Source organism: Hypanus sabinus, chromosome 7, assembly GCF_030144855.1.
Source record: "Hypanus sabinus isolate sHypSab1 chromosome 7, sHypSab1.hap1, whole genome shotgun sequence".
Taxonomy (NCBI): Eukaryota; Metazoa; Chordata; class Chondrichthyes; order Myliobatiformes; family Dasyatidae; genus Hypanus; species Hypanus sabinus.
In genome coordinates this window covers 54393755-54416274 of record NC_082712.1, presented here as the reverse complement: position 1 = coordinate 54416274, position 22520 = coordinate 54393755, and the positions used below count along the sequence as shown (strand labels likewise).

At 38.4% G+C, this 22520-nt stretch overlaps 1 protein-coding gene across 12 annotated transcripts in view; it reads left to right on the top strand.

Annotated features, from left to right (window-relative positions):
• The window catches only part of LOC132396778 (multiple PDZ domain protein), a 202091-nt gene that overhangs the window by 159647 nt on the left and 19924 nt on the right, over window positions 1-22520 (top strand). For 11 of the 12 annotated variants that reach the window (XR_009513123.1, XM_059974662.1, XM_059974663.1 and 8 more), the window contains 6 exons: window positions 1847-1921; window positions 4512-4692; window positions 10569-10714; window positions 13820-13903; window positions 17864-18057; window positions 18807-18954. Coding sequence is in view for 11 of the 12 variants with exons in the window: in XM_059974662.1 (XP_059830645.1) it covers window positions 1847-1921; window positions 4512-4692; window positions 10569-10714; window positions 13820-13903; window positions 17864-18057; window positions 18807-18954 (828 nt within the window). In the remaining variant the exon portion in view is untranslated. The remainder of the gene's footprint in view (window positions 1-1846; window positions 1922-4511; window positions 4693-10568; window positions 10715-13819; window positions 13904-17863; window positions 18058-18806; window positions 18955-22520) is intronic. The other variant, XM_059974664.1, reaches the window with a different exon arrangement.

Below are 22520 nucleotides of genomic sequence, written 5' to 3'. Positions count from 1 at the left end.
CCCCCTCCTCGGAGAATCTCCCGGCCTCGGACCCCCCTTTGGGGTCCGATCCTCGCCCAGTTTAGAGCATTGCGTCCTCTCTCTCGACCCCCTCGCGCCGATCTGCCCAAAAGCCCGTCAACAAAAGCTTACAGACTCAGAAGAAAGAACATTAATCCCCATTTGGTTTACAAAGGAATACCATTCTCGTTATCAGCAAATTAGCATTCCTGCTAGTTAACAAAAAAGAAGAAACCCTCTTTACATATACATGCAAACTTGGAAGCCATCGACTCATTCACTGAAGTGTGCAAGAGAATGGCTATTATGCTAAATATCCACATAAGAAAGGTCTTCCACCTAACTTATCCTATTGGTCAATGATGTTTCCAACCATAAAAATCTTCAGCGAAACCCTGGAAAATATGCACCATTTCCCATTATTCAGGAGCCATTGCTCAGTGTTACCTTCAAAGCCACATCAGGACAAGAATGTTCAAAGGTTAAGTTTTCAAACTCAGCAGAAAGCTCATAATCCACTGGGCAGCAGTTACTCCCTAGCTTCTGATTAGCTGTGGGGAAATAGACTCCTACATTCAAAACACCAGAGAATTGCTACCAACTCTGCAGAATTTTCCAAATTGATTGGCAGAATAACTGAACCAACATCAGGGTTCTCTCTAAAGCTAACCTTACCAGCAAAAACGATCTAGTTGCTTTCAGCTGCACTTTGCTCACAATACTGGATTTTACTGCAAGCTCTGTCATCGGGAGGAGGGCAGAGGAAATGATTTAAGGCTATTTTCAAGGTCTCCTTGAAGAAAAAAAATACCATCCTCACCAACTCAGATGTACAGTACAGAAATGGGTCCTTTGTGCCAACACACCTATGCCAACCTTTTGGCCAACTACACGAATCACATGTCACTATATTACGACCATCTTCTAGCCTTTTCTGTGTTAGTGCCTGTCTTAGAACCTCTTAAACAAATTACATCACCTCCTTAGGGAGTGAGTTCTGGATATTAACATCATAATGTTTTAAATAAATGTTCCCCTGAAATCTTTGTAGAACAACTTCCTCTTACCTTAAACCTTTGCCATCTTGTTTTTAATATCCTCACTCTGGGAAACAGATTGTGACTAACCACACTACCTATGCCTCTTTGAACTTTTAGACTCATGGAATTGTATAGCACGGAAATGTGTCTTTCGACTCAAGTGGTCTGTGTCGGCCAAGGTGCCCCATCCAAGCTAATGTTTGCCCTGTAATCTTCTAAACTTTTCCAATCTGTATGCGTGCCTGACTGAAATTTTTGTAAGTTACTGTACCTGGCTTGGCCATTTGTCAGTTCATTCCACATAGATTTCACCCTTTATGTAAGAAAAAAAGTTGCCCCTTGTTACAAGAATCACCCCTTGTAACAATGATGAGAGAGGCACAGAGAGAATCTGTATTTACTGACAAGTAACCTTTATTGTCTCAACTTAAAGGCACGCGGGTTCACAAAGTAAGTACCTGTGTGGACCTCACTAGAATCCCTGACCCTCCATGAACCGTCAATGAAGAGAGAGGTATTACCCAGGAATGGAGTCTACACTGGCCAGGCATTCCTTATGGCTCCGATCTCCATGTGTCCGTGGAGTCCTTATCTTTGATGGTTGTTCTCTGATTGCTGGAGAGTTATCAATATGTATTCGGAGCCCCGACTCTTATAGTGTTCCTCATCAGTTGAACTGGTGCATTTCCATCCCATTGGTTCAAGGACACCTGCCCTACCTGGGTCACCTTCTTACTGGTTCTAGTCCAGATCTGCAACCAGTGTTTTGTGGTTTTGCCCCCCAACCTTGTATTTGTGTCTTCCAGCTCTTGACTGGTCCAAACCAGTTAAACTATCAACCCAGACACCTGAGTCCGACAAGATTACAGATTGCTCCTTCGGTAGGTCTGTACTTTACATAGTAGCTGCTCATCAGAGAATGGTCTCAGGTTTAGCAGGTCATTACCCAAAACTCCTTTTGTCCACACTCAATTGCTCTGTTAGATTATCCCAGAGCAAGAATGGGTGAAGAGTCCACAAAATGGGAAAACAAAGTCAATTGTCTGCTCCCCCTGCCCATGATTCATCTGAATTCAGTAATTTGTAGACCGTAGTTCCTTCTGGCCAACACCCCTCAAATTCTCATGATCTTTCTCCACTCACCTTAACCCTATTGCCTTTAGTTCTTGATTCCCCAGCTCTGGGGAAAAAACTGAATGCAATCTCCCTATCAATATCCCACAATTTTAAGTATTTCTGTCTTGTCATCACTTAGCCTACCTTGCCTCAGGAATACTTGTGAATCTTGTATGCACTTTCTCCCATGCGGTCTTATCCTTCCTATAGAATGGCAACCAGAACTGTACATAATACCTATCTGCAGTCTAACCTGTGGTTTGTAAATTTGCAACATACTGTCCCAGATTTTATACTTTATCCCCAAATTGATGAAGGCAAGCATGCCCTATGTCTGTTTTTTCATCCTATTCACCAGTGTTGCCACTTCAGGGAACTACAGGCTTGAAAACCAAAGTCTTTCCGTTCATCAACATTTCTTTTGCACTATGTGTTCTCACCCCATTTACCTTCCCAGAATGCATTACCTCATACTAGTCAGGATTAAATGTCATCTACCAATGCTGTGTCCAACTTTCCATCTGATCTGTATTCTGCTATAGCCTTCAACCTTCTGTGCTAACATCAAATTTTGTTTCATCCGCAAGCTTGTTAATCATGTACAGTCACATCCAGTTTTTGTACCAAACAATAAATGTGCTCTCTGGGAAAAACTATTGGACACACATAACAAAGTCCCTTGCACAAAGGTAATCCCAGTCAAAATTGGAAAAGTTAAAATTTCCACAGCTCTAACCATATCACTCTGGCACCTTTCTGCAATTTGCTTAATATTTTTTCCTCTAATTCCTGCACTCCATTGTAGTATGCTCAGCAAAGTGATTACTGTCTTATCCCAAAGTTTGACTCGTCTGGCTTCAATGGACAATCATTCCCACATATCCTGTCTAAATACTGCTGATAACATTCCCCTTCAGTGATCCAACATTACCCCTTCCAATTTGCATCCCACTCTACTATTTCTGAAACTCTTATACTCCAGAACATTAAGCAGCCAGTACTGCAGTTTGCTCAATTTTGTTGCCATGGTTGTAATAATATCATAATTCCAAATGCTGATTCACATTTTAAGACATCTGACTTACCTGTGAGGCTCCATACATTAAAGTGAATGTCCAGCTTGCCAGACCTTCCATAACCCCTCTGTCGGCACTGCCTATTGAACTTGCATCTACTTACGCAAATCTACCTAGATAGATAGATACTTAACTATCTACTTACGCAAATCTCGGGCCTGTGATCATTCAGAGTGAAGATGGAGCATTCAGCATGCCACTGAGAACATGTCCTGCAAAAAACTGTGTCCGAGACTGTTGATTCAATATTGAGCTCATTTGCCACCTCAGAACCCACAGAACTGGTGTAGAAGCAGATGGTCAGATGGTTGAGCCCAAGAGAAAAAAGAAAGAATTCTCAATTTTTGAAAGTGCATCTGGTCAAGTAACTAAAAATTGTTTCAGAAGTTTTAATTCGTTAACTATTTTCAAAATACAGTGCCAGGAAATTGACATATTAAAACTTATGCCAAATAAAATAACATTTATGTCAATAATTAACAGCAGCCACTTGTGTATTTTATAACTAGTGTTGTTTCTGTTGGAGTCATTCACTCTTAAGTTATTATTCTAATGGGACTTAAAATAATTATGAGGAAGAAAGTAATGTTCATGCTCAATCTTGAGCCTATGGCACATTAAATAGTTGAGTCAAGATGTTTGAGTGGAGCGTAAATTAACCTTGGTTCTGAATATTTTGTTTTTAATGTTGCTGTTGTCTTCCATTTTAGACGTGTCATCAGACTGCTTGTTCTTCCATGTTCTTTTGCGGTTGTCTTAATATGAATGTGTCAATTGCTTTGGAATGAAAGCATTTTTTACGCTAACATACTAGTTCTATCAGGGCACATTGTGTGTTGGAATATTTTTTCTATATCTGAGAAGGATTTTCCTTTTGTTTATATTTAAGTTGAAATGTGGAAATGTCAAATTATGAAAATACTTTAGTTATTAAATAGAATGAGTAAAACTAATTGAAAAAAAAACCTTTAAGTGGCTTCATGTTAACTTCATTAGTACATAAAGAAACATTCACGTGATCTACCCTACACAATGATAGTACTGTCTAAGGTGACAGTGCCCCAAACTTGTTAGGAACTTTGGCAGTTTCATTGATTATTGCCAAGCTGTGTCTCTTGGAATTTAAACTGGGCATAGACTAAGTGATACAAACAACATAGTCTTGTAGTCATCTGGTATTTTGAATGCAGATCATTTCGACAAAGGCATTAAGAGTAAGTTGTAGATTTGGTAATTTAGTTACATTTTACTTACTGATACATTTCTGGAATTTTTCAAGGTTATTAGCTTGCTGAAGCAATCAAAGAACACTGTTAAACTAACCATCAGTTCAGATGATATGAATTTAGAACAATCTCAGATGCCGCCTGCCATCAATTCTTCAGTAGATTTCAAAAGCATTCAGCCTTCTTCCATGCATGGTATTGCTACCTCACCTGATCTAGATCCCAACAATAAAGGTAAGTAACAAATTTGTCTAATATCTAAATATGATCTATTAATGTTCTAATTGTCATCTGACCTCTTGTGCATCCTTGATTTCCTTCCCTCATTCATTTGCCTTCAGCTATCTACAGTATATTTAAAAACTGGAATTTCCATTCTAATTTTGCCTCAGCATCATTTCTGTTTTTGGATGCTCTTTCAAATTGTGACAAACATTGGATCAGCTGTGATGTGTACTTAACCTCTACTCTCTACTGTCTGTTATATTTAGGGCAGTAAAAAAGGTGCTTCATCTCTGTGTCTGTAGCGTGGTTTGCACTACTGTCAGTCATGCAAGTTCCGGATGAAGGCTCAGGAATATTGTTGCACTCAGATTTTCCATAACGGTTTTGTTTTAACAGTCAGGGTTGTTAGCCTTGAGCTGAACCCCCAAACCTGGAGGACCCGTCTTAGTCTGGCCTCTCCCCTTTTACCTGTTTGGCTTGGGTGGCCTTACCAACCAAGTGCCAAAGCATAAAGCCCTGACTCCAACCAACGTAGTTCTCCGGGTCATTGAGGCACGCAAGCCTCCAAATCCTACAAGATCGTACGGAGGGAGGTGTATTTAATATTTCTCATATTGAATAATATTGTAAATATATTAATTGGATAAGCATTCTTTGCTTAAGTAATTAATTACGGTTTATCTCCAGCTCCCTTTTTTTTCCTGATTAGTTTTGGAAATACAGAACATAACAGTGGCAACTAGTAAATTTAAAAATGAACCTGAGATGATTACCAACCTGTAGAAGCGCAGTGAGGTGCTCGAGTTCAAAAAAAGTGCAGCATATTTTTCTACAGAAAAGGGAGAAGTTTGAGTTTTAAAAACAGCACAAGCACATGTTTCTTTGCAAGGGGACAAAGACGATGAATAAAGAGACGAGATGATGCTAAGCCTTTGTAAGACATCAGGCCACACTTGAAGTATTTTCACCAGTTTTGGGCCCCATATCTCAGAAAGAATGAGTTGTCATTGGAGACAGTCCAGGAGAGGTTCATGAGGATGTTTCTGGGAATGAAGGGGTTAACATGAAGAGCTTTTGGCTGCTTTGGGCCTGTGCTCACTGGAATTTTGAGAATGTGTGGTGAGCTCATTGAAACCTACCGAATGATGAAAGGACCTAGATAAGGTGAATGTGAAGAGGAAGTTTCCTCTCGTGGGGGTATCCAGAACTAGAGGGCACAGCCTCAAAATTGAGGGGTGACCTATAAGAGCTGAGACAAAGAGGTTTTTTTTTTGCCAGAGAGTAGTAATTTGTGTGGTGTAGGCCTAGTCCTATTTGAAACAGAAGTTGATAGTTTTCTGTTCAGTCAGAGCATCAGAGGATATGGCGAGAAGGCAGGTGTATGGATTTGATTGGGATCTGGGATCAGCCACAACGGAAGAGCAGAACAGACTCAATGGGCTGAATGGCCTTATTCTCCCCCTAAGTCTTACGATCTTATGGACAATCGACTTTAAAAAAAAAGACAGAAAATGAATCAAAATCACGCATTCATAAGCATTAATTACTGGGTGATAATAATCATAAATTTTAAAAAGCAGAAATAGCTGGCTGCATCAGAAAGATAAACAGGAGATAACTGAATTATGTATACTGAACAGATTGAGCAGTATGTTGGAGCAAGATGAAATAGCCAATGAGAAATGAGTACCAGTGTTACTGAGTGCAATAGGTAAAAAAAAAACATACAGTTTATTGAGAAGTTTAACTGCTCTAACCAAACCAGCCAAAATGAGCTTTGCTGATATTGTGAACATTTAGGGACGTTTAGAACCAAAATCATCGTCGATTACAGAATGCTTAAGGTTTCATAGTCTGAATCAAAAGAAAGGAGAATCCATTTCAACTTACATGGCTGAACTGAGGAAATTGTCTGAGCCTTATCAGTTCAGTGACGAGCTTAATGATGCACTGAGAGTTCATTCAGTTTGTGGAATCTTACCAAAGGTGTTCAAAAAATGACTTCTAACCAAAGCACAAGTCTAATTTAAAAGAGCAGTTGGCATTGTTAGTCAGAAACATTAGCTGGAGCCACAATTGAGTTGCAGTCAGGAATGAAAGTGTGCATGAACAATATTGCAACGTCTAAATGGAAACCTGCCTAGCTGAACAAATTGTGTTACTTTTGTGGCAGAGGCTTGCATACACCAGACCAAGGCACCACACAAAATGCTGGAAAAACCCAGCAGGACATCCAGCATCTATGGAAAAGAGTAAACAATCGACATTTTGGGCTGAGACCCTTCATCAGGATTCACCAGAGCAATGCAGGTTTAAGGGCAAAACTTGCAGAAAGTGCAACAAAGTAGGACACACACAAAGAGCGTTTCAGACAGAAAAAAATGGACTGCATAGAAAGAGAAAAAAATAAAGACAAGTTGCAGTTTCAAAAAGAGCACTAATGTGCATGCTGTTAATTAAAAAAAAATTGATAATGATGAGAGTGACACAGGACTGGTTGGCCTTGACATTTACAATGTAAAAACTTACAAGAAAACAGCAATACAGCTTACACTAGAAGTGAATGGCAAATTAACTAAAATAAAATTGAAAACTGGCTTAGCTCTTTCAGTTATTCCACAAAATGATTTTTGAAATGCATTTCAAAGACACTGAACTGAAGCTTGCAAATATCCAATTAAGAACTTATACTGGAGAATAGATAATTCCTTTGGGAATGACGTTTATAACAGTGAAGTACAACAACCAAAAAGCCACATTGGGTTTGTATGTGGTAAAAACAGTGGGGCTAGCATTGTAGGGCTGTGAGTGGTTGAGACTACTATAACTTGATTGGAGATCCATCCACCATTTGCTTGCCACATCCCATGAAATAGAGTCAACTAAAAGCAAATTAAAGGTATTTGATGATGCCACAACAGTGTTAAAGAATGGCATTTGAAAACTCAAACTTATCAGGGGTAAAGTGGTGTGAAATGAAAATTCCATATGCAAGTATTACAAAGGCCACTTGGTTCCTTATACTATCCATGATAAAATAGCTTGTGAGCTAGATCACATGGAAGCTGAAGGAATTCTTCGGCCATTTTTCTTGTGGCCTGGGATAGATCACAGATCTAGCAGCTTGCCATGCACTGTTCGGGGTGCCAACACATCCAGGAGATGCCGAGCAGTACCTCTCCATCCGTAGCATGACCTGCATTACCCTGGCAGAGAATTCATGTTGGTTCTGCCAGACTACTCATGGACATAAATTTCTTGGTAGTAGTAGATGCAACTATAAAGTGGCAAGGAATGTTCCCAGTAACTTCCACTACAACCTTGCACCTGTTTGTGTGTTGAGAAGCTTCTTCTCAAGGATTGTCACAGATGTCACTTCACTCCTGAAAATGAATCATCCAAGATATATTACATCTGCATCGTTCAACCTAGCTACAGAAGGCTTTGCAGAAATGTTTGTCCAGTGTCTAAAGAACGCTCTGTGAGCAGTGTCAGTATAACACACACTAACAATGAATCAGAAGCTCTCCAATTTCCTCCTTGCATAACATAATGCTGTACACTCCACAATCAACAACTTTCTAGCTATGCTCTTCCTGTATCATCCCTTGCACTCATGCGGAGTTCTTCTCAAACCCTGCTCTCAGAAGGAGTATGCAGGACTGTCAGCTGAGACAAATTGACGACTCCTAAAACAAGGAGGTTCACTCACTGTTTCACTCCTGGACAAGCAGTCCTGGTGAGGGTTTAAAGATTAGAGACAAAACTGGGCCACTTTCCTGTACAGTGGAGATTGCAACTAATGTCATCTGGAGATGACACATCGATCATTTAGCAGTGTAGAGTAAATTATTAGAGAAGAAATGTGTCCAGAGCTGTCAGAGCCACTTCCTGCAGTCGTAGAGTTAACTCCTTCAATGACCATGGAGGAGACCTCATACCCAACTGCTACAGCCCTATTCAGACCTAGTTTCAGCACAGTGACAGAAATGGGAGATGTTACAATACTGTTGCAAAACCACTAGTGCTCCAGGGTATAGACTAAGGTCTAATTCAAATCAAGAATGTGAAGTACTTCTTTGTGTATAATGAGTACAGGAGCAGATAACAAGAGCCAGAGGACTGGAAAATTGCAAATGTCACTCCATTCTTCAAGATGGGGAGAGGCAGAAGAAAGGAAATTATAGGCCAAGTAGTCTGACCTCAGTGGTTCATTGTTAATGATGTGGATTTGGGTACTTGGAGGCACATGATTAAATAGACAGTGGTTAGCATGGCTTCCTCAAGGGAAAATATTGGCTGAAAAATCTGTTGGAATTCTTTGAAGAAATAGCCAGCAGGATAGACAAAGGAGAATCAGTTGATGTTGTGTACTTGGATTTTTCAGAAGGCCTTTGACAAGGTGCCACGCGTGAGCCTGCTTAAGAAGTTAAGAGGTTATGGTATTACAGGGCAGATACCAGCATGGTTAGAGCATTGGCTGATCGGCAGGAGGCAAAGAGTGGGAATAAAGAGAGCCTTTTCTGGTTGGCTGCCGGTGTCTAATGGTGTTCTACAGGGGTCTGTGGTGGGACAGCTTTTTACGTTATATATCAATGATTCGGATTGATGACTTGTTGACTAAATTTGCAGATGATGCGAAGATAGGTGAAGGGGCAGGTTAGTTTGAAGAAGCAGAAAGGCTACAAAAGGATTTGAACAGACAAGGAAAATGAGCAGAGAAGTTGCAGATAGAATATAGTGTCGGGAAGTGTCATGCACTTTTAGAAGAAATAAAAAGGTAGACTATTTTCTAAATGGAGCAAAAAGGCAAAAATCTGAGCTGCAAAGGGACTTGGGAAACCGCGTGCAGGATTCCCTAAAGGCTAATTTGCAGGTTGAATTGGTAAGGAAGACACATGCGATGTTAGCATTAATTTTGCGAGGACTAGAATATAAAAGCAAGGATATGATGTTGAGGCTTTGTAAAGCACTTGTGAGGCCTCACTTGGAGTATTGTGAGCAGTTTTGGGCCCATTATCTTAGAAAGGATTTTCTGATATTGGAGAGGATTCAAAGGAAATTAATTCTAGGATTAAAGGCTTGTCATATGAGGAGTGTTTGACTCATTGCTCTTCAGAAGAATATGGGGTGACCTCATTGAAACCTATCGAATATTGAAAGGCCTCGATAGAGTGGATGTGGAGAGGATGTTCCCTGTGGTGGGGGAGCCTTAGAATAGAGGGGCGTCCTTTTAGAATGGAAATGAGGAATTTCTTTAGCCAGGAAGTGGTGAATTTGTGGAATTCATTGTCACAGGCAGCTGTGGATGCCAAGTCATTGAGTATGTTTAAGGTGGAGGTTGATGAATATTTGATTAGTTTGGGCATGAAGTGATATGGAGAGAAGACACGGGATTGGGACTGAGAGGGAAAATGGATCAGTTGTGATGAAATGGCAGAGAAGACTGGATGGGCCAAGTGGCCTAATTCTTCTTATATATCTTGTGGTCTTATAAAAGAGTCTTGAAAATGTTATTGATATATCAAATTTGTTGTCTAAACCTTGTTAATATGCTGTTCCCACTGCACTTCAAGAATTTTTTAACCTGTTTCTTTGTATAGTGTTGTGTTTTCAAGTGGAAAAGTAAGAAGAATTACATTCTGTTTGTGTGCTGTACAGACTTTTTAAGTATCAATATTGCATAAGTAAAAATAGGATTTTGAACTGTAACCATACATTTAATTGTATTTCTTATCTTACAGAAGAGACTTGTATAGACTTGTATACGATGTTTAATTGAAATGTAGATATTACTGATGAATTTAATTCTTGTGTCTCAACTTTCCATCTGTTCTGATAATTTCATGTAACAAAAATGACATTTTCTTTAAATTAATTCAAAGATCCAAGCAGATCTTCAACAGCTGGTTCATCAACATTGGACATGGCTTCTTGTCCGATTATTCCTGGACGAGAAACAACCATTGAAATTTCCAAGGGACGCACTGGACTTGGACTTAGTATTGTTGGAGGAGCAGACACCTTACTGGTGAGTATGTTTGAAGAGAGTGTGCTGCAATCTCTTAGCAGTATTCAATGTCTTCCTGTAAGTGCATTTCATAAAGCTAAGTCTGTCAGCATAGTTTTGTATTTGTTTGTTGTGTTTAGGAAGAAAGGCAATAAAGCATGTTATTAATGGTTAATTATTTGATATTTATGCCATGCACATTTAATAATATTCTATTCATAACAATGTGTTTTTTTAAGGTTGGTCTTATATGGTTTATCAGTTATGATCTGAAGGACAGTTTCAAAAGTGAGATTGAGAAAACAACAAAATATAATTGAAGATTAAAGACAAGATAAAACGAATGATGCTATCTTATTTATTGTCTTTTGATGTCATCATCTTGGTGAGGATGATTGTGCATTGATGGAACATTGGAGTAGTACATGATATGCTCTGTATTCAGAGGATTCTCTGATACATTTTAGAATGGAGAGTATGTTCCTAGCCTCTTATAGGAATAGTTGGACATATAGATGGCAGAGCTTTGAAAAGGCTGGAGTTAAAAGACTCCTGTTTCTCTTGGCCAACAGGCCTTGTGTTAGACACTTGGCTTTTCTACAAAGTTGTTCTTCTTTTCAATGTTGTGTTTTGCAAGGCTTGGGAATCTTAGGTGGCCAGGATGAAATGTATCGTGAGATTAAGTTTAAGACTGCAAACTTCAGTGTCATATTCAACTATCCCTCCTTTAAGACCCCTCCTCCTATTCCTTTTGGAAATGAGCAGACATAAGCAATTTAGTTTAAAAACTGAGACTTTCTGAGTTGTTACATCTCACACTTTGACCATCCATCATTCCAAGGATTTAAAGTTTACCCTGGAAATCTGATTGAACAATCTTCTTCTACATAGTGGCTTAATCTCTGCCATTTGGTGCTTTTGAACCACAAAGACACTGTCCATAAGATATGGTAATGCATTTCAAATCTGCACTTCAGTTGGAAAATTGGTTTTAAGAAAGACAAGAGGCAGAGGTAGGGATAGGAAATTTGATTTGACTGCCTGTGGTAGGAAGGGGAAAAGCAAGTGTGGGTAGAATATAGTAGCAAGCATATTAACCACACACTTATACACTCAGTGGCCATTTTTGCTTGTTAATGCATTTATCTAATCAGCCAATCATGCGGTAGCAACTCAGTGTATTAAAACATTCATGGGGTCAAGAGATTCAGTTGTTCAGAGCAAACATCAAAATAGGAAGAAATGTGATCTAAGTGACTTTAATCATGGAATGATTGCTGATGACAGACGGTGGTTTGAGTATCTCTAAAACAGCTGATCTGTGTTTTTCATGCACAACAGTCTCTGGAGTTCACAGAGAATTGTGTTGCAAAGAACAATAAACATGCAATGTGCAGCAGTTCTTTGGGCAAAAGAGCCTTGTTATTGAGAGATGTCGGGGGGAATGGCCAAACTGCTTCAAGCTGACAGGAAGGCGAAAAACCACACATTCCAACAATGGTGTGCAGAAGAACATCTCTGAATACACAACACGTCGAACCTAGAAATAGATGGGCTACAGCAGCAGAAGTCCACACTGGGTTCGCTCGTGTACCTAATAAAGTGGCCACTGAGTGTAAACTGCACTACACATGTGCATGGAGACAAGTTGCTAAATTCCAATTAAATGTTGATCACAAGACTTTGTATGTTTAAGCAGCATTTTTATAAATTCAATATAAAGTTGTCATTTATGTGTATTTAGTAAGATTAAGGTATATCATAGTATGCTTGTAAAGTTTATGTACTTTACATCACAGGTACTTTACAGGTAAGAGATATACATCATTAAATTTCAGTGGAGTTTTGCCAACTGTGGTCCATAACTAGAGACTCCAGAGAAATAGCTGTTCATGGTTGGTTCACTTAGGGTGTTCTTGGGTGAACTTATAAAATTATGCTGAGAGAAACTTATAATTACAGTGGCTAATTAGGAGAATTTTACCAGAAACTAAATTTATTTCTTAAATATGTATAATAATGACTGTTAATCTATTTACTGGTGCTCTCCAGAGAACATAATACAGATCATAGGTTTCTGGGAATCCACTAAAATGTTTGCATTAAATAATGATTGCTCTCTTGGTTTGGTCTGGTGCCTCATTAAGTTTAGTCTGTGCTGGTAATTGCTTTTTGCAGTACTTGGATTACACAAAATTAAATTCTTAAACTTTGCAAGCATTCCAAAATCTTCTATTTTAAGACTCCACCTCTGGAATCTCTGTATGGGAACTACTTTCAGTCAGTAATATTTCAACCAAAACTGAAGGGGTGCTGGATTTGCATTCGCTACGTTAAATGGGAATAAATTACAGAGGGTCTGACTGTAATTTTTAAGAGCTAATGTACATTACATTCATTTATTTAATGAACTATTTAATTCATTTCACTTATAAAATGCACAAATTTAATACGTTAAATGATTTAAAGTTAGAATACCATGATACAACTTGTCCCCTACCCTATCTTGTCCACTCCCGCAATCACATCCCATCAGAGGATAACTGATAAAAATAGGTTGGGCACAAGATGACCATTCGGAATGATTGCTTTAAAAAAAAAATTCAACAAAGAGAAATGGAAACCATGCTGCCTGCAAATTGGGATAATGCAGGAGAACAGTAACAGTGATATGAACTGGATGGGCTCAAAATCATTCATTCATCTTTTTTTAAAAAAAATCAACGATAAATAGAAAGTATTTGCCATAAAATTGGCCTTTATTATAAGTGAAAATGAGGTCTGCATACAAAATAACATAATTATGTACTTCTGAAAAACCAACATTGAATAAATCAACTTTATAGTTAAAGCAGGTCTATATAAATAGAAAGTTTATTATAGTCAGTGTAAGTTCATAAGAGGAAAGTTTGTTTTACTAGGCAAACATTTATTGTAAGTGTGTAACAGTGGAGAATTATAGTAATCTTGATGTGTCATTTCTTGGTATTATACAACTAAAAGGACAAATTTTCTTTGGTGTATTTGTTTTAATATTTCCTGTTGTTTTTTAAGTATTGTTAATTTGCAACTGGGAGTAACACTGAACTTGTACTGAGAAATGTTTTCATCACATGTTAATCGTAGGGTGCCATAATTATTCATGAAGTGTATGAAGAAGGAGCTGCAGCTAAAGATGGCAGATTGTGGGCTGGGGATCAAATACTGGAGGTAAGGGAATGAATCTGGAAACTTGAGTTACTGGTATAGGCTTTTCAGACGCAATGTACTCTTAAATATGTATTCATCATGTTAAATATATAATCATCAGGTGGCAAAAGTTTGTATAGCGGAGCACTTTAAATCTAGTAATCATAATGCCATTAGTTTCAAAGTACATTTGGAAAAAGATAGTTCTGATCCACAGATTGAGATTCTAAATTCTAGAAAGGGCAATTTTGATGGTATCGGAAAGGATCTCGCAAGTGTGGATTGGGAGAGGTTCTTTCTTGCACAGGTGTACTTGGTAAATGGGAGGCCTTCAAAAGTTAAATTTTGAGAGTACAAAGCTTTTATGTGCCTGTCAAAATAAAAGTCAAAGATTGCAGGTTTAGGGAACCTTGATTTTCAAGAGATATTGAGGTCCTGGTTAAGATTTAAAAAAAAATAGACAAATAACGGGTATAGGCAGGTAGGAACTTATGAGCTGCTTATAGTTATAAGCAGTGCAAGAGAACACTTAAGGAAGAGATCAGAAGGGTTAAAGGAAGGTATGAGGTTGCTCTAGCAAGCAAGGTGATATGTTAAGAGCAAAAGGATTGTAAGGAACAAAAGAATAGTCCTTTTGAAGATCAGAAGGTAATCCAAGTGTGGAGCCAAAAGAGATGGGGGAGATATTAAATGAATTTTTTGCATCTGTATTTAGTCAGGAGACAGAGTCTGTAGAACTTGGGGCAAAGCAGCATAAATTGTGTACCCCTACAGATTACAAAGAAGGAGGTGTTTGCTCTCTTGAGACAAAATAGGGTGGATAAATCCCCAGGGCTTGACAAGGTTTTCCCTTGGGCTATGTTGGAGGGAAGTGAAGAAATTGCAGGGGCCCTAGCAGAGATCTGTAAGTTATCACTAGCAACAGGAGAGATACCAGATGATTGGAGGATAGGTAATGTCATTCCACTATTTAAGAAAGCATCTAAAAATAAACTAGGAAATTATAGGCTGGTGAGTAGTGGGAAAGTTATTGGAAGGTATTCTAAGGGACAGGATATATGAGTATTTGGATATATGGGCTGAATAGGGATTGTATGGCTTTGTGCGTGGTAGGTCACGTCCAAACAATCTTATAGAGTTTTTCGAGAAAGTTACCAAGGCACAGGAGTGGATGTTATCTACGTGGACTTTAGCAAGGCATTTGACAAAGTCCTGCATGGAAGGTTGGTCAGGAAGGTTCAGTCACTCGATGTTCAAGATGAGATAGTAAATTGGATTAGACATTGGCTTTGTGGGAGAAGCCGGAGTGTGTTAATAGATGGTTATCTCTCTAACTGGAGGCCCGTGACTAATGGAGTGCCATAGGAATAGCTGCTGAGTCTGTCTTTATCAGTGATCTGGATGATAATGTGTTTAACTGGATCATCAAATTTGTGGATAACACCAAAATCGGGTGTGTTGTGGACAGTGAGGAAGATTCAGAGGCTGCAATGGGATCTAGACCAGCTGGAAAAATGGGCTGAAAAATGGCAGATGGAATTTAATGCAGGTGTTGCATTTTGGCAGGACCAGCCATGGTAGATCTTACACAGTGAATGGTTGGGCACTGAAGAGTGCTGTAGAACAAAGGGAACTGGAAACAGCTGCATAATTCATTGAAAGTGGGATCACAGGTAGATAGTGTCATAAAGAATGCTTTTGGCACATTGGCCTTCATAAATCAAAGTACTGAGTATGTAAGATGGGATGTTATGTTAAAGCCGTTGATGAGTCTAATTTGGAGTATTGTGTGTAGTTTTAGTCACCTATCTAGAGGAAAGATTTAAATAAGGTTGAAAGAATACAAAGAAAATTTACAAGGATGTTGCTGGGACTAGAGGACCTGAGTAAGAAGGAAAGATTGAATAGAAAATGGATCTAGTGCTTTTCTGGCGTTGATGACGAATAAACTCTCCTTGGGCTTCCAGCCGGGTACAGGTATTAATTATAATAGACGTTTTGATGACAAACTGTGCTATCTTCATTACAGATGATGCTTGGGCATGTCTAGTCCAGTGATACTTATATCCCCATAGTCCGACCCACCTGATCGGTTAGTCTTCATCCAATTATGTTTCTACTTCCCACTTTGTTTACAATTGAATTCCACTTCCTACTTAGAGCGAGACCTTCATCTTTGTTAAAATGATTTTCTTCTAGTTTTATTTCAAGATCTTCCATTCCAAAGTCCCAAAAGCCATTGGCGCAGCACTGTAGTTTTGTGCCATTGAAGTCAATTCTATAATACATCTCCTGTGCTCTTTGATGTGAATTTTCACCGTACGGCCCATGTGGCCAATATATGCTGCACCGCATTCACAGGGAGCCCAGTAAACGGCAGCTGATCTGAGCCCCAGGTCAACCTTTGAATTAGGTTTTTGCGGTCGTATTTCAGATTAAATATTCACCAACTAAAAAAAAATTAATGGGATAAAATATAGTAATAGTAGAAAACTTACTATGTGGCTATAACCTGTTCTGCCATTCCATAAAGCCATGTTTTTAACATGTCTCTATTTTAGTTTCTTGCTTGATCAACTATCTTTTGATCATGCCCAAAGAGGTACTGATCTCAGTTATCAATATATCCCATAAATGATTAATCTTGCCCTCCGCAGTAGAAAATTTCAGACTTTTACCATATCTCAGTAAATAAATTTCTCATCTCAGCTCTAAATGCCAAACTCTTCTATTCCCAAAACTGAAACATCACTCAGCTTCTCAACCCACAGATGTTAGCAGATCTGCTGACCACTTACTTTAATCTCTTTCTCTCTCTCCCCCTCCCCCCCCCCCCCCAGTTTCTACTATTGTAAATATTTTGTTTTAATGCTCTATCTTAATACATACTTTTCTAAATTTGTGGCATCTTGGACTATAGTCTCTAATGTGTTCCTTGCCACATAGACTACATTAGTCTGCCCTCGCTGGGTTTATCCTTCTCTACTTTGTTGAGCAAGAAATGTGATGTTGCACTCCACTAGAACTCATATCTAAGGAGCAATGGAAGTTTACAGCTCCTCAGAATATTGCCAGTAATTTACCCATACCTTCATCTATTTTTATGCCATTTGATGTCTCAACGATCTCCGCCATTTGCTGTGACATTGGTGCCATTTACTTAATAAATGCAAATGTAACTATTAGTGACTTTAGATTGCACTAACTGGCCTCCTTTTTGTTTCTATAAATTTCTCCCTAGTTTCCTTAATTACCCTTTTACAGTGTACTTAAAACGGTTTGGTGTGTCTGTCATAGTAGAAAAGGGACACACTGTCAATAAACCAAATCTAAATCCATTTGAATGATTTCATGATTTATACTTTAATATGGAAGCCATTCTGTTTTTTCAATTTATTTTCAACTGCCTGTTTTATGAACAACCTCGGATCATGCATTTAGAAGGATCATCCATCCCAGCCATAACATGACTTGTTATAAATATGGAGGAGGAGAAACTGCATTATTTAGCAGGATCTATATATATATATATATTTTAACATGAATCACACCCCTGTTTGTGTTAGCCAGGGAATGTGATGGGAAAAAGATGGGATGATGGAAGAGAGAGGAGATGGCAAGTAATGTCATTTCCGATGCATGTACTATCAAATGTAGTCAGTTGCCTTCCCTTGCTTAAGGTCTATGACCAATGATAAATTGAAATTATTGTTCCAGTAATTAATCTGCAATAATTGCATTAACATATTTTTTAACATCTGGTCAATCATTTTAAAATGGTAATAGCTACTCCTGCTATGGCTGGTGATGGTATTTGAGCAATATTTGCTTTTTCATTCATACAAATAAGTTTTTCGAGTTTCTTGGGGTGAGCAGAACCTCAGAAGGTCTTACACTTTATCTGGTTTTTGAACTTGATTGTGTCAGCAGTAGAAATTGCTTTATATTCACTATATTTCAAATTCCATTGTATTTCCATAGGTTAATGGAATAGATTTGAGAGTTGCCACTCATGATGAAGCAATAAATGTTCTAAGACAAACTCCACAGAAAGTCCGCCTGACAGTCTACAGAGATGAAGGCCATTATAAGGAGGAAGATATATATGACTTGCTCACTGTTGAATTGCAAAAAAGACCAGGGAAAGGGCTTGGACTGAGTATTGTCGGAAAAAGGTATCAATAATATTATGTATAAATTTAATTCTACAGAGAACTCATGCATAATATCTTAGAAAAAATGATCTGTTTATTGTTGTTATATTACTCAAAAATGTCAGATGAAAGGGATGTGGACTTCACTGATGCAAACTTATATTTAAATGACGTATTTAATGCTATGAGAGGCATTTCATAAAAGCCTAAACAATAGAGTGAAAAGATTTAAAGCGAAGTAATAGGATTTGCAAAAATATAGATATCAACAGGGGCACATTTTGAAGAGGATTTTGAACATAAGTTTAAGAATGAGGTGAATGGTAAGTGTGCTGATAGGGAGAGCAGGATATGATGGTGTATTATGGTGAGACTTGATCCATGTTATAATATCTACCAGAGTTTTACTTGGAATAAGTGCACTCTAGCAGAAGAGCATTGGAATAGTTAAGTCAGGAGATAACACTGGGTTCAGCATGAGAATGACTTTTGAAGTAGCTGTAATTACTTGTGTATTCCTTTTCTGCACTACAGAAAGTTAAATAATTTCCATTTAAATTAATTAAAGATAAAAGCAATCTTATGCAGATTTTGAATCAATGTGCTTGGTGTAGATCAAAGAAAATCTTACCCAGCAAATTATGGAAAATTTGTTAGCAAATCCAGATTATAAAATATAATCTTCCCTTGAAAACTGATGGTAAATAGAGACTGTTTCAACAAACTGCTATTCATTGAATGAGACTGAAGTCTTTACTGCTTTTCTATAGGAATGATACTGGTGTTTTTGTATCTGACATCGTGAAGGGAGGAATAGTAGATCTGGATGGAAAACTGGTGCAAGGAGACCAAATACTGTCTGTGAATGGGGAAGATGTTCGAAACTCAACCCAGGAATCCGTTGCTGCTATGCTGAAGGTCTGATTAATGCAAAAATTATATTTTAGAGCAGATATTCAACTCTCAGGTTTTAACCAAATTGACTGCAACATTTTAGTTGAAAAGAAATTAAACAATTTAACGTTGATGTGCTTTCCTTACATGCCTACGCAATCATGTCCTTTCTCATAGGATTCTAAAACTAATAAATGGTTGGTCAATAATTAAGAAACATTGCTTCAGACTTATTATAATTTTTCCAAACAAGGCTTTTTAAATTCAGCTTCCTGATGGCACTGTTTTATAGTTCAGTATATTCATGTCACCCAACCTTAATGAGTGAAAAACAGATATGGATTTAATGCTCATTGGATTATTTCCCTGTTCATTTTTCTCACTATCTATAAACCCCATTTCCAGAAAAGTTGGGATATTTTGCAAAATGCAATAAAAACAAAAATCTATGATATGTTAATTCACGTAAACCCTTATTTAACTGACAAAAGTACAAAGAAAAGATTTTCAATAGTTTTACTGACCAACTTAATTGTATTTTGTAAATATACACAAATTTAGAATTTGATGGCTGCAACACACTCAACAAAAGTTGGGACAGAGTTAAAATAAGATTGAAAAGTGCACAGAATATTCAAGTAACACCGGTTTGGAAGACTCCATATTAAGCAGGCTAATTGGTAGCAGGTGAGGTATCATGACTGGGTATAAATGTAGCATCCATCAAAAGCTTGGTCTTTGCAAGCAAGGATAGGTCGTGGCTCACCCCTTTGTGCCAAAATTCGTGAGAGAATTGTTAGTCAGTTCAGAAGGAACATTTCCCAATGCAAGATTGCAGAGAATTCAGGTCTTTCAACATCTACAATACATAATACTGTGAAATGATTCAGAGAATTCAGAGATATCTCAGTGCGTAAAGGGCAAGGTCGGAAACCACTGTTGAATGTGCGTGATCTTTGAGCCCTCGGGCAGCACTGCCTAAGAAACCGTCATGCTACTGTGACAATTATAGCCACTTGGGCTTGGGAGTACTTCGGAAAACCATTGTCACTTAACACAGTCCATCGCTGCATCCAGAAATGCAACTTGAAACTGTATTACGCAAGGAGGAAGCCATACATCAACTCTATACAGAAACGCCGGCGAGTTCTCTGGGCCCAAGCTCATCTCAGATGGACCGAAAGACTGTGGACCCGTGTACTGTGGTCAGATGAGTCCATATTTCAGCTAGTTTTCGGAAAAAACGGGCGTCGAGTTCTCCGTGTCAAAGATGAAAACAACCATCCTGATTGTTATCAGCGAAAGGTGCAAAAGCCAGCATCTGTGATGGTGTGGGGGTGCATCAGTGCCCACGGCATCGGTGAGTTGCATGTATGTGAAGGTACCATTGACTCTGAGGCATATATTAGGATGTTAGAGAGACATACATTGCCATCAAGGCGACATCTCTTCCCGGGATGTCCATGCTTATTTCAGCAGGACAATGCCAGACCACATTCTGCACGGGCTACAACAGCGTGACTTTGTAGACACAGAGTGCGTGTGCTTGACTGGCCTGCTGCCAGTCTAGATCTATCTCCTATTGAAAATGTATGGCGCATCATGAAGAGGAGAATCAGACAACAGAGACCACGGACTGATGAGCAGCTGAAGTCTTATATCAAGCAAGAATGGACAAAATTTCCAATTGCAAATCTACTACAATTAGTATCCTCAGTTCCAAAATAAATAAAAAGTGTTATTAAAAGGAAAGGTGATGTAACACAATGGTAAACATGCCTCTGTCCCAACTTTTGTTGAGTGTTTTGCAGCCATCAAATTCTAAATTTGTGTATATTTACAAAATACAATTAAGTTGGTCAGTAAAACTATTGAAAATCTTTTCTTTGTACTTTTGTCAGTTAAGTAAAGGTTCACGTGAATTAACATATCACAGATTTTTGTTTTTATTGCATTTTGGAAAATATTCCAACTTTTCTGGAAATGGGGTTTATACATAAAAAGACATTTAAATCTTTGGTTCATCTCCTAACAAATAATATATAAGAATCAGAATGATTCACAGAGCTCAAAAAGAGCTTCTCTGACATGTTTGATTCCAGGACACTGGAAGAGATGTTAAGTTGCAGGAGTGCATCTTGGTGGGAATTTAAAATTGGGCTGAAGTGTAAGCAGCTCCAGTCATCAGCTTACCATTTTACTCCATTGTGCAAGGCTATTTGCACACAACCTTTCTGAAAAGATTGGGTTACAATTAGCATGTTATTTGTTCAACTAAAGCATTGAGTCCTCAGGTTTCCTAATCTTCCAGGAAATTAGTAATGAAAGCAAGGTGAGCATCCTATAATAGAGATGCCTGAAACCAAGGAAATGAAAATGTAGTCAGTGGCCACTTTATTAGATACAGCGTAGAACCCTGGGTGGTCTGCTGCTGCTGTAACCCATCCACTTCAAGGTTTATCATGTGCATTCAAAGATGCTCTTTTGCACACCACTGTTGTATCATGTGGTTTTTTGAACACCTGTCAACTTCCTGTCAGCTTGAACCAGTCTGTCCATTCTCCTCTGACCTCCATCATTAATAAGGTGCTTTTGCCTACAGAACTACCACTCGCTGGATGTTTATTGATTTTTGCAACTAGAAGGTTTGCTATTACTTCATTGGGGTGGTGGTTTAAACTAGAGTGGCGGGGGGGGGGGGGGGGAGCGAGAACAAGACTGCCAGAACAGATAGTGGTGAGGTTGTGTTAAGACTTCACACAAAGTCAGGAAACAAAAGGTTGAGCATGGTGGGAATAATGTTCTGAGTTACTTTTATTTCAATGCAGTATTGTAGGAAAGGCAGCTCAGGGCATGGATCACTACATGGAATTATACATTGTAGCTATTCATTAGACTTGGTCGCAGGAGGAGCAGAACTGTCAGCTCAATATTCAGGGTTCTGTCGTTTTAGAAGTGATACAGTGGGGGAGATTAAAGGGGGTGGGGTGGTATTACTAGTCAGGTAAAATGTCACGGCAATCAGGATAGACTGGTAAACTCATCTAGTGAGGCTTTTGAGTGGAAATGAGAATACGAAAGGTATGTCCACATTAATAGGGCTATATTATAGACCACTCAACAGTATGTGTGATTTTCAAGAAACAAATTTGTAGAGAGATTGCAGACTGTTACTCTTCTTGGTGCTTGCGAGAAGGTTGATCTCTTACTTAATAGAGAACCACTATATCACACTATATCCATCCAGAAAAGTGGAAAGATTATACAATGGATGTTATGGCTGAACATGCTAAGTACAAAGAGGTCATGTTGCTGCTTTATAATAAAGGGTTTGCTCCCTTTGCTTCCCCGCACGTTTTAGAATCGTTCTGAAAAATGGTGTGCAGAAATGGCTGGGATCGGTTGAGCACGCACAGAAGTTTTTGAAAGCAGAAGATTAATTGCATTATATCTCTTACAAGAGCAATTATCTTTTTAGTGTTGGATAGAATAAGGTTTTAATAAATTTATATTTTGATCATTTATATATCTTGTTTTTTGATATTTTTAATTCTTTTTTACTATATTTTTTGAGGTTTTTCTATATATTT